This window comes from Tasmannia lanceolata, unplaced genomic scaffold (genome assembly GCF_043159265.1).
Source record: "Tasmannia lanceolata isolate RefF3 unplaced genomic scaffold, GAP_Taslan_0.1 ptg000005l, whole genome shotgun sequence".
NCBI classification, from domain to species: Eukaryota; Viridiplantae; Streptophyta; class Magnoliopsida; order Canellales; family Winteraceae; genus Tasmannia; species Tasmannia lanceolata.
The window spans coordinates 21,031,500-21,043,727 of NW_027518682.1; the positions used below are offsets into that span (position 1 = coordinate 21,031,500).

General features: G+C 38.4%; 1 protein-coding gene across 1 annotated transcript; it reads right to left on the bottom strand.

Annotated features, from left to right (window-relative positions):
• Nucleotides 1-2,535: 2,535 nt before the first annotated feature.
• GH9A4 (glycosyl hydrolase 9A4) lies at nt 2,536-7,629 on the bottom strand. The gene is made up of 8 exons (XM_077380244.1): nt 7,316-7,629; nt 5,128-5,346; nt 4,423-4,623; nt 4,237-4,314; nt 3,884-4,033; nt 3,658-3,766; nt 3,228-3,391; nt 2,536-3,107 (listed from the first exon to the last, which is right to left on the bottom strand). Exons 1-8 carry the CDS (start codon nt 7,526-7,528, stop codon nt 2,766-2,768), a joined length of 1,476 nt encoding a protein of 491 aa, XP_077236359.1. The 5' UTR covers nt 7,529-7,629; the 3' UTR covers nt 2,536-2,765.
• Between the last annotated feature and the right edge of the window lie 4,599 nt (nt 7,630-12,228).

Genomic DNA, 12,228 nt, shown 5'->3' on the forward strand with positions numbered 1-12,228 from the left:
TCACTGTTGGGATTAAAAAGCTCCTACGATAAAAAATTTACTGGCAAAGTTTTTACTTACCTCTGAAAGTTAACAGATAAGGATAACGTTAGGGGGATTTTATCCCGGGGGAAATTTCATTTCTCTTTGTATGAGATCGTATCTCCTGGTCTGTTTGGTTGCCAGTACCATTTAAAACCTAGGAAGTTTTTAGTAAAATTTTCGTCCCATCCAATGTTTGGTTGCCTTTTAGCACTAGAATGTTTTTAATCACACTCTTGTAATGATTGCTTATGAGTATGACATGGACTCCTTCTCCCCTCTTTTTCTTTCCTAGGGAATGATGTGAGCGGCGGAGCAAGGAATTTACACTTGGGGGGCCAGACTAATTTACACTTTGCTTGCATTGGTCATTGAGAGGGGGGCCGCAAAAAAATTTATTTTTACGATACCCGGAATTTAATGATTTTGAATTGTGATTCTTTATGCATTAGTTTTGACTTGTGTTGATTTTTTTATATTTTTTTTGAAATGGACTATTGTTGCCAAAATTAATGACATGTTTTATTTGAATCTTATTTTAATGATGTTATTAAACTGATATTATACAACTTGACTCTCAAATTACAATTGATATACACTCAATTAATAAAAGGAAGTGATATTTGCGCCCCTTTTTGTTACTAGGGACACCCGGTCCCAGGGTATCAATGACTAATTGCCTAAAAAAATTAGTCCCAGGGGACTAATTTACTTGCAACGTACACTGGCGCTAGGTGTCCATGGTGATAAAAGGAGCGTAAATATCACTCCACCTAGAAAAATATTTAGTTAACTAAACACTAATTGTCTGAAAATTGTAATTTTCTCTGAAATTTTTTTATTTTGGATTTTTTTCATGAAAAATAACTTTACCAAATGATAAAAAAAAAAGATAAAGTCCATGTAATCCGTTCAATAAAGATGATCACAAGATAATATCAAAATGCCCTCTATTTGTCTGTTCTTGGCATCATACACAAATTCTAGAAATAAATATAAATATTAATTGAAGATCTCAACTGAGATGCAGAAACTTGCCACTAATATTTAGTTTTCCCTTGTTTGTTTGTATATCCACATCTAGTGACTGATATTTACACACCCTTGTTTTTTATACCGTGTACCTCTTTATTCTACTATAGCTCATTGGTCGTTGGACTCTGCAAGATGACTTGATGAGCCATTGTAGTAGGCCAGTAGCCTATGAAGGACTTTAATTTAAGATATGTGCATATACCAAAAGAAGGGGATTTAAATAGGGTGCAAGTATATGCATTATTATATCTTGATGGTGGCACCGTGGTTTCTCTGGAAAAAAATTTCTTTCCACAATTTAGATACCCTGTTTTACAGCTAGGAAGTAAAAAATGAACCTTAAAAAAAAGATAATAGGGAAGAGTTAAGAGTAGATAAGTTCTCTATGGGATTAGAGGTTGAGAGTGTGAGAGAGATATTGAGATAGATAGAGATTGAGGGAGAGTGGGAAAGAAAGAGAGATATTCTGATAGGGTGGGAGAAGCAGAGCATATCATTGGAAGGAAATCCCCAATACGTTGGACTTGCATAGAGAGAGTTATTAGAGAAATACCAATATGGGCATTGCCCTCTTCCAAAAAAATGGAAAAATTAAATGGGGGCAAAAGGGCAATTCCGGAAAACTCAATTATGTGAGAATCAATTTTTTTACGATTTTTAAGGGCCATATCACTTTGGAATTTACACTAACAAATTTGGGGGGCCGTAGCCAAATCACTTTGGAATTTACACGAAAAAATTTCTCTACATATCAGGGATTTTGCAAATCATTGGGGGGGCCACGGCCCCCACGCTATATGTGGTTCCGCCCCTGGATGATGTCCTCTCTCTTTCTCTCTCATCCCTCTCTCTCCTCCTTTCCCATATTTGGTAATGACACCTCTAAATTTTTGGCGGGAATTTTAGGATTTGTAGGAGAAAAAAAACCTAGCAAATTCCGTTGACTTCACTGTTGGGATCAAAAAGATCCTAGGATAAAAAATTTACTGGCAATCAAAAGGAAAAGAAGGGTTTGCATATTTGCTTTTGTTAAGTAGCCTAGACACATTCCTGGTAAGATAGGGATTTGCCAGTGACCATACCAGAAGGCATTTTGGGGGCAGGCTGTAGCGGGACTGGCGAGAGCAGGCACATATGCTCTGATTTTGTCTTATTCATTTAATTTTTTAGAAAGATAATTCATCCCATTACTATTTTCATGTTAATTACATGAATTACATCAGAGATCAAACACTGTTTTAACAAAAGTGTCCGAAGGATGGTTAAGTACATTCATTTGTGAGTTCAGCCTAAATTATAATTTCTCGCAAATTTATAACTAATTTATGAGATTTTGATGATTTTTTTGCCAAATCTATATAAAATAGAATTTTAACAACTCGAGATTTTTGAAGTTTCAAACTACGCATCAGAATTTAAGATTTTCTACTATTCAGGGAATATTTTAACTATGATTTAATGAACTGTAGAGAGCACATAAGCAACAGAAGAAGCTTTGTAATAAATGTGTATTATGTTAGTGCCGAGGTAACAAATCAGTCGTAGCCTCAAAGGAAAGACAACGCTGCTAACAGACCATAAATCAGACACGTGAGAGGTGGAGCCCATCCATTGCACACGTGCCAAGAGAAACTCCAGCATAGAAAAGAAGAAGCGGCAAGCGTGCGTTCAACTCATCACACGCTTTTGATGATGGAGGGTCATGATTATTAAGCAGATTGAGCAGAAGATTGGGTGGAAGCAAGCTTAGCGAGAACGCCAACAGCAAGTGAATTGATGTAGGTGCAAGGCTCAAGTTTGGAGGAGTCCCAACGCTGATCATCAAAATTATCGTACCGGTCGGGCCCACCGACTATGGCCCCAGTAAGCTGATTAATATTGGGTACATTTTTATTGAACCAGTTGGTGAAACTCATTGGACAGCTGACCGATGCGACAGATGAAATTGCCGGTACGGACGAACCACGGTGATGGGGCTGTGTGGGCCACTTGCTACCGTAACCCACCATGTACGACATTCCAACAGGGTTCGACCCTAGCAAGTAGTCCATCTAAACAAAAAACATAGAATGGGATCCAAATTAGCAATTAATGGTTAGACATGTGTAGTTGGGGGGTCTCAAGGGGTGGGGCATTGTGCTTAATGGCGCATGTTAGCGTTGAGAGGCTACCTGTTGCTTAGCGAACGCCAAGAGGTGGGAAGAGTCGAACTGCTGATTCCCGCATTTGACGACTTGTTTGTGTTTGGCAAGCATGTCTCCGTATACACTGAATAAAAATGCAGTGCTTGTGACGTACTGTGTGTTGGCCCCATCTCTAAGGTGAATCAAACCCCCTGAAATTGTGTACACAGATATAAATAGTAAAAATCTTTCAATCAATCTGGACCGTCCATCTAAATGCCATTATTCTAGGTTTGACACCTAGGATTGTTTGATCAAAGTAAGGTATAAAGGGGTCTTTAAAGACTTAACCAACTGAATTGATCTTGGCCGTTGATCTTGCTAAGGCCACATCCACCGTTAGGATTATTTGCTAACACTGCCAACATGAAGTAATGGGGACAGATGTGTTGCGCCTAGGAAGATTGAAAACAAATACCTGGAGAGATGTATACGAGCTTGTATTGGCTCTCTGGAAGCACTGAACAAACGAAATCATCAGCTTGAACCTTGAAGTTTTCGAGTTTCTGCTCGCCCGCAAAATACAACTGGAAAACATATATAAAATCAACGATCCACATTCAAGAAGCAAAAGAGAATGCCAGCCCTCCATTGTGGGCCCCACTATTTGAACGACTAGAGAGAAAGAGAGATGGAATAGTTACACCGGCTAAAAGGACTTGAACTCCGGCGTATTTGAGATCCCAGCTGAACTCATCAACATTTGCAGATATGGATTCCTCCGTTATGAATTTGAAATATTTCTCTTTCCCAGTAGCAATGTATAACCAAGATGCTGCCCACAACAGCTCGTCCTGCAACATTTGTACTACCATGTATTAGCCCTTTTTCTTTTTCCTTATTCCAACTATGCAAATACAAACACAAACAACATTTACACACTGTTTTCTCATAAATAGATCCAAGTCCCCAACAAGCAGACAAGTTTAAATAAAACAAGTGGGCTCTAGAATTGATGTGTATTTGAATGAGAGAGAGAGAGAGAGAGCGCGCTTACGTTATAGCCTGAATAAGAGCAATAAAATGGGCATTCCCCGTCGTAGGTTCCTTTACGACTTTTTGCAAAATCAAATTGCTGTGGAAAATTTTATAAAAATTAATCAATAACATTAATAATATATGATAACAACCACCTCCAAAAAGAAAAAGAAAAAGAAAAATCATCACAAATTAGCTGACTCACTAGTTTGGCTTTGTTGAGGATGCGACGGGAGTGCTCATAATCAACTTTCCTGAAAACAATTGAAGCAGCAGCCATTGCTGCAGCAGTCTCAGCAGCAATCTCCGTCCCAGGCTCGTTCTCGTCAATCCTTAAAACAGTTCTCGGTGTTTGCATATTCTCTGGTCTCATCCAGCATTCGTGGTCGGCCACCGGATCTCCTACCTGAATGACATAATCCAAATATTTCAATATTTAACAGAGAAAATCCACATTAATTAACCAACTTAATCTCATCATATAATTTATAGTGTTAACTATTTTCCACTAATTTACAATTATAATGTAATCTCTGTAGAAGTATAAATGATTAAATAACACCAACTCTAATAACTTAAGCTTTTGGAGTAATTGGTCGTTTCACATGGTATTAGTGCTATTGCCTCACGGTAGGGTCTTTGGTTCAAAACCCAACAACTCATTGATATTTAAAATCCACATGTATAGCCAACCCAAGAGGGGTCGCAAGTGAGAGGGAGTGTCGAAGTAGAAATGATTAAATAACTCCAACTCTATCAGCTTAAGCTTTTGTAGTAATTGGTTGTTTTACAATCTCATCATATAATTTGAAAGCTTAATAATTTTCTGCTAATTTATAGTTGTAAGCCGAGATAACGTGATCATAGTATTATCTTTTGCGTGCCTAGTTTCTTAGAACACAAAGATTACCTGGACGTACAAACGATTTTTTCTTGAAGAAGCTTTCCAGAGATAGTCAGTACCCCAGCGGATGGCGGAGCGAGCGTTGTCTAACTCCCCTGCGGCCTGTAGCTCAGCCTTGTAGAAGAGTGCTCCCCATGCGAGAGTAGTGACTGTGAAAGCCATCGGCAGCCCATACTTCACATTATCTCCTGCATCGTAGTACCCCCCCATAAGGTCCATTGGGGGCTGCCAGTAGAAAATTAAGATTGTTAGAAAAAGCATATAGAAGAATGATCTGGTGTAACTAATATGCAAATTAATATCGTGCAGAGTCGAGAATATCTCTGACTTTTTCAAACATTCATTTGAATAAATATGAATATGGATATGATATAGTCCCCCTTTTCTCACCTCCTCTTGGGTAAGTGGAGTAAAAGACAGGTCATAAATAAAATTAAAAGGGTGGCTTGGGGGGAAAAAGTGGGGTTAATAAATCACCTGCCTACAAAACCCCAAATTACCCTTAGAATTTCAAAACCTGGCTTTTAGATAGTGGCCTCACGGACGTTAGTCTTTTTACTTTTTACACTAGAGGAGGTGGCCCGGGAAAGAAAAGAGGGAGAATATATCACTTCCCATGTTTTTTTTTTTTTAATTTTTTAAATACGGAGGGGCCTCTGCATTGGATGATCCAAAACACTTATTTGTTGGACCCCACTGTAATTAGGCAGTTCGATGAAAATCATCTCCATAGGATGATCCTAACCTGTTGAATGATGGCACATTATAGAAACATGCACGGATCCGATGTTAGAATGATTCTATGGAGATGATTTTCGTCTCTGAGGCACAACCTCTTTATGTTGGGACCCAACAAATGAATGGTTTGTATTTATAAAACAAATGTCTATAACACGAGGACACCAAATCAAAACTAAAAAAATCAATTTATATACATTTTTTATTTTCTACCGAAAAATATCGTGTTAATTTCATGATATTTTATTTTTATTTTTTATTTTAATAATCTAGTTTTTCCCTGTTATAAACCTAAAAATAACAAAAATAAAATAAAGTCTCTGGAGACACGATATATTTATTTTATATAATTTTGTTTTTTTATTAATTTTTCTATAAGAAAATTATTTTAATTTTAAAAAATTGCCTATAATTAAAACGTATCAATTTTGAATCTTCCCAATGATAAATCGAATATGTTTCGATTAACCTAGACTAATGACAAAAAATGGAAAAAAAAAACTATAGGGAAATTAATAGGATTCCCAATCGAAGAAAATCAATATTTCCAATATATTGCAAATGAGAAGATTAAAATGCATCTGAAAGTAAATAAATAGAGATCAACTTTTTGATTAAACTAATCTCATTGTCCGTTTTATATATTTTTACATAGAAATTATATGATGGGTGGCCGTGATTTTTAAAAAAGTAGGGTACGACCCTCTCAATACGATGATCCAAACCGCCCATTTGTTGATCCACAACCTAAATAGGTCGTGCCCCAAAAATCATTTCCATAGGATGAACCTAACCTCATTGTCCTTTTTATATATTTTTACGTAGAAATTATACGATGGGTGGCCATGCAAACACGTGATTTTTAAAAAATAAGGTACGACCCTCTCAAAACCATTTTCACATACCACCCATTTGTTGATCCACAACCTAAATAGGTCGTGGCCCAAAAATCATTTCCATAGGATGAACCTAGCCCTTCGATCTATTAAAGATTCTGCAAATGATTTTTGGGCTAGTACCTCTATAGATCGGAGGGTTAGGTTCATCATATGGAAATGATTTTATTGGCACGACCTATTTAGGTTGTGGCCCAATAAATGGGAGGTTTGGATCATCCTATGGAAATGATTTTATTGGCACGACCTATTTAGGTTGTGGCCCAATAAATGGGAGGTTTGGATTATCGTATGGAATGGCCCGTGCCCTACTTTTTAAAAATCACGTGTTTGCTAAACCACCCATCATATAATTTCTCTTTTCACATTAAAAACATGTGGGTTTAATTGGTTTTACATGGAAAACAAGTTTACGATTAAAAAGTAAAGAATGACAATAAGAATAAGATTAAAAACCCATTTCAAATAAAGAATAAGATTAAAAACCTTTTAATTAAAAAAAAAAATGCTACGAGAGATAACCAGTGTTTGATTTTAAAGGTAAAAAGAAAAAACCCTACATTGGCAAGCTTGCCATCGTCAAGGCCAGAGTGTCCCCTCCATGGGATCCTATTGTCCCTTGGAAGCTTCCCTGATCTTTGCGCCTCGAGGAATAGAATAGACTTAGTCAGCGCGTCCTTGTAATTATGAGCATTAACACACATAAAAAATCCGGTAGAAAGAGCGAACCAGGCCACGATAATTGAGGTTAGCTCCCTTGAAGAGAACCCCATTTCCCCAAGCTAGAAGATAAAATGAAAGAGAAAAAATTCAATAGAGAGAGAGAAAGAAAGAGAAGGCTTTGGCTCTCCAAATGGAGTGAGATTAGGCAACTAATAAGGTTTTATGTATGAACAGGAATGAGTCTGTTACGTTTTTCCGTTTAGGGAGCCGTTTATCATGGGGAACAAAATAGGAGGGGCTGTTGTTTTTCCGTTTAGTTGAAGCGTGTTTTTTGGTGGAGGGTAGAAACGAAGGGTCGAGAGCTTTTCGACAGCGTGTGAATATGCTTGAAGATACATATTTGGTATTGTGGTATGTATTTTTTCTAATTCTGTTCTGGCTACGTGTTTAAAGGGAAGGTTGCCTTGAAATTCTCTCTCTCACAGCAGGTTTCTACTCTGAAAACGGTTTCCCCCTGAACGGTTCAGTACTTGAGAATAAATTCACCCCCCTTTAACGTTTTTCTCTGCCTTTAAAACTTAACGAATATAGTTAAGGGGGCATTTTTTTTTCCAAATGCACTAGAAAAGCTATTGTTCAAAACCCCTTCTCTTTAACACATCTAACCAGTCTTTATCTTCTCGAGCTTCCAAAACCATCAAAATACTCTTCATTTTCTTTTCTCCCCTCTAAAAATCCCTATGAACAGAAAGAGTTCATTCCTTTTGGGACTACCCATCTCTCCATCTTCTCCTCATTTTTCCAAATGTAAATCCCTATGGGCCAAGACGAATAACCCAGTGGTACGTGCACATGACAATTCGATATGAAATACTCATCCTATTCGCTATGGAAAAATATTTCTATTTTTTTAACTTTTTTCACACAAAAAAATGATAACTATGGAAGCAACCCAATTCAACTTTTATTTAGAGGGACCTTCGATTTAGGATAATATCCAAGTAAATTGACCATAATCATACCATTTTCATTTGGGCGCTGATATCACCCCCCCTCTGACGGCTGGCTAACGTTTCAAACCATTTGACCGGTCTCTCTCTCTCCACACACACACACACAGGAACAATTGGTGGGCCCATCTTTGAACAACGTAGGCCCCGCCCATACCACACCATAGGATAATCCAAACCGTCCATTTGATGACCTATAATCGTAAATAGGTTGCGTCCCAAAATATTATTTTCATAGGCTGATCCTAGCCCTCCGATCTAACTAGAAACTACATCTTATGCAACCTCTATAGATTGTAGGGTTGTGATCATCCTACGGAAATGATTTTTGGGGCACAACCAATTTACATTGTGGCCCATCAAATGGACGGCTCGGATCATCCTATGTTCTAGACGGAACACTTCATTTTCAAAAATATGGGTGGGGCCTAAATTGGTACGAACCACACCATAGGATGATCCAAACCATGGACGGCTTGGATCATCCTATGTTGTGGACGGTACGCTTCAATTTGAAAAATATCAGTGGGGCCTACATTGGGCCTTAATGTTATTGTACGACCAACTCCATAGGATTATCCAAACCATGGACGGCTTGGATCATCCTATGTTGAGGACGGGCCTTAATGTTACTGTACGACCACAAGATGATCCAAACCATTCATTTGATGGGCCAACCCTTCTGGGGGCACCAAATGGACGGCTCGGATCATCCTATTGTCTGGACGGTACACTTCATTTTCAAAAATATAGGTGGGGCCTAAATTGGGCCTTAATGTTACTGTACGAACCACACCATAGGATGATCCAAACCATGGACGGCTTGGATCATCCTATGTTGTGGACAATACGCTTCAATTTGAAAAAATATTGGTGGGGCCTACGATTGGGCCTTAATGTTACTGTACAACCAACTCCATTGGATTATCCAAACTATGGACGGCTTGGATCGTCCTATGTTGTGGACGGGCCTTAATGTTACATTACGACCAACTCCATAGAATGATCCAAACCATTCATTTGATGGACCATAATGTAAATAGGTTGTGCCCCAAAAAATCATTTCCATAGGATGATCACAACCCTACAATCTATAGAGGTTGCATAAGATGTAGTTTCTAGTTAGATCGGAGGGCTAGGATCAGCCTATGGAAATGATATTTTGGTACGCAACCTATTTACGTTTATGGCCCATCATCAAATGGACGGTTTGGATTATCCTGTGGTCTGGTATGGGCGGGGCCTACGTTGTTCAAAGATGGGCCCACCATTCCACCAACTGTTTCTGTTGGGCCCACCAACTATTCCTGTTGTGTGTGTGGAGAGAGAGAGACCGGTCAAATGGTGGGAAAGTAAATCCTAACGTTTAACGTTAGCCAGCCGGCGAGGGGGGGAGGGGGGGGCGGGAGTGGAATATCAGCGCCCTTTCATTTTCCTCATAAGAGAAGATGCTACAGATTGTGGGAGTCGGAGTGTCTCTTGACCGCATACCATTTCTTTGTGATTTTATTCAATTTTGATACCATAATCTAATTGTACTGCTTTTGTCAGTCGGAGTCGTACGCCATATACAGTATATGAATATACTTGGGGCGATGATATTTTCACTCCCCCTGCAGTACGCATTCGCTCCCCTTATTAATGCTTTTTGACGTCAAATCAAGTTAAAAGGGGAGCGAATGCGTACTGTAGGGGGAGTGAAAATATCATTGCCCTATACTTGACCCATGTTTCTTCTTAGATTTTGAAAATCAATTTTGAGTCTAAAACTGATTGATTGGATTGGCCCTGTTACGACAACCGATTGTGAGTCCAAAAATAATTATTTAAGACTCATAATTTAACGTAATTTTGAGTCCAATAATTGGTTTTTGACTCACATGATAGAGTTCATAGCTGATTATTATTGAACTCAAAACTAAACATAAAGTTGACTCCATTTATCAGTTTTTGGACTCACAATCGGTTCTCAAAATCCATAACAAGGCCTTAGTTGTAACAGTTTATCAGTTACACTCAATAGGAGGCAGGATTTGTGTGATTAAATTTCTTTTGGTCGGTAAGTTGGGAGAACAAAGCCTTGACCATCGAGCTAGAGGCTCAATTCCAAAATAAAATCATCTTAGTTGCAAGGGATTTTGCTAGGGACCATAGCAGAAGGCATTTTGAGGACTGCCTCTTGCATGAGAAAGCAACCACATATGCTTAGATATTGTCTCATTCATTTAATTCATCATGCAACAGCCAGTCTGCAAAATGCCTTTTGCGATTGTACCTAGCGAAGCCCTGTTTGGAAATAAGGACCAATTAAACTGTGTAGAAAAAAGTAAGGATTGCTTTTAAGGAACTATCAAGTGTGATTTTTATATGGTATGAGGGGTACCTGGTTGCAATCAAGGTGCTTCCCTTCATATTTTTCCAACAGCAGTTGACTTTATAAGAGGTTTCTGTTGAATCAAATATCAAAGGCAGCACTTTTGTTACACCTAGTGGGCCTCACAATTGATTCTAAGAATCCAAAAACAAGATTTTGAGAACAGAATGCAGGGCCAAAACTGATTCTTGGACTCAAAATTAAACATAATTTTAAGTCCGAAGTGCGGTCCTTCATATTTTTATATTGACCAGAACTGGGAGATTGATTTTTCAGCTTTTTGCAAGAGGCTGCTGATTATTGAATATTCACAATCAGTTTTTCCAATAATCAGTTTTGGCCTTTACATTCGGTTCTCAAAATCTAAAACAGAACCGATTGCCGCAATCGGCCAAAACTGATTATTGGACTCAAAATTAAATGTAAGTTTGTGTAATTATTGTGTCCACTGATCAATTTTGGACTCATATTCCATTCTCAAAATCCAAAACAGACAGAGCCTAAGTATTGTTAGTGATTTTGGATTTTCAAAATCATGTATTAATGTTTTGGAAAAAGTTTTATCAAAAGCGTTTGGGAAAAAGAAAATGTTTTCTTGGAAAAATTTGCTTTTACAAAAGGATGTAGAAGTGTAGTTGAAAAGATAGTCCCGTACCGGATGAGAGAAAAGAAAGAGAAGAGCTTATAAAGCACTACACTTTTCTATTACTTGTTTGATTGCACATTGGGTTGAACCCATGGTTGGACCCGCGGGACGGTGCAACGCACCGTTCGCACACGTGCGCACGCGGGCAATGGGCTATGGGGCGCATAGTAGCGCTTTATTGGCGCTTTTTTAGGCGCACTTTGCACTTAAAATCAACAGTCACATCTAGGATCGATCAGGACCGTTCAATATCAATGGGTGCGATCTAACGGTCAGATTTCAAACATTCTGGAAAGGTGCCCGTAGAGGTATTTTTCACACTGAAAAGACACCAGGTGGTCTATAAAATGTGCAGAATTGGGTCATTTCAAATAGAAATCGAATTGGCAATTCTTACAGACTTTACACTCTTCTACACTCCTACAAAAATCCCCAAGTATTTCTACATACTGTTTATCTTTTGTTTACTGTTCTAGATACTGTTTTTCTGCAGAAACAGAATCTAGAGATTTCTCTAAGGCTTGAAATTTCGGAAGGGCATTTCGGGTTTGATTCCGCTAGTGCTACGCGTCATCAAACATTAGTAGGGCTTCATTACTAGGCTTCATTGTATCTTGGAGGCAATTCGCGGATCCCCTTTGCACACTACTAGTGGGGGCGAATCTTGTCTTAAGGAAAGTGACATCACGCCTTGAAGCAACAACAAATTTTCTAACAAGTATTACACCATACTGGCCATCTATACTACATAAAATGAGAAAACTTAGGCGGCCCAGAGGT

Bases quoted from the DNA above. Each gene is read 5' to 3' on its own strand.
- GH9A4 (XM_077380244.1), bottom strand. From the start codon at position 7,528: ATGGGGTTCTCTTCAAGGGAGCTAACCTCAATTATCGTGGCCTGGTTC. The intron at 5,347-7,315 runs GTAGGGTTTTTT...TTCTACTGGCAG, and splicing joins ACGATGGCAAGCTTGCCAAT to CCCCCAATGGACCTTATGGG. The intron at 4,315-4,422 runs GTGAGTCAGCTA...AATTTTCCACAG, and splicing joins TCCTCAACAAAGCCAAACTA to CAATTTGATTTTGCAAAAAG.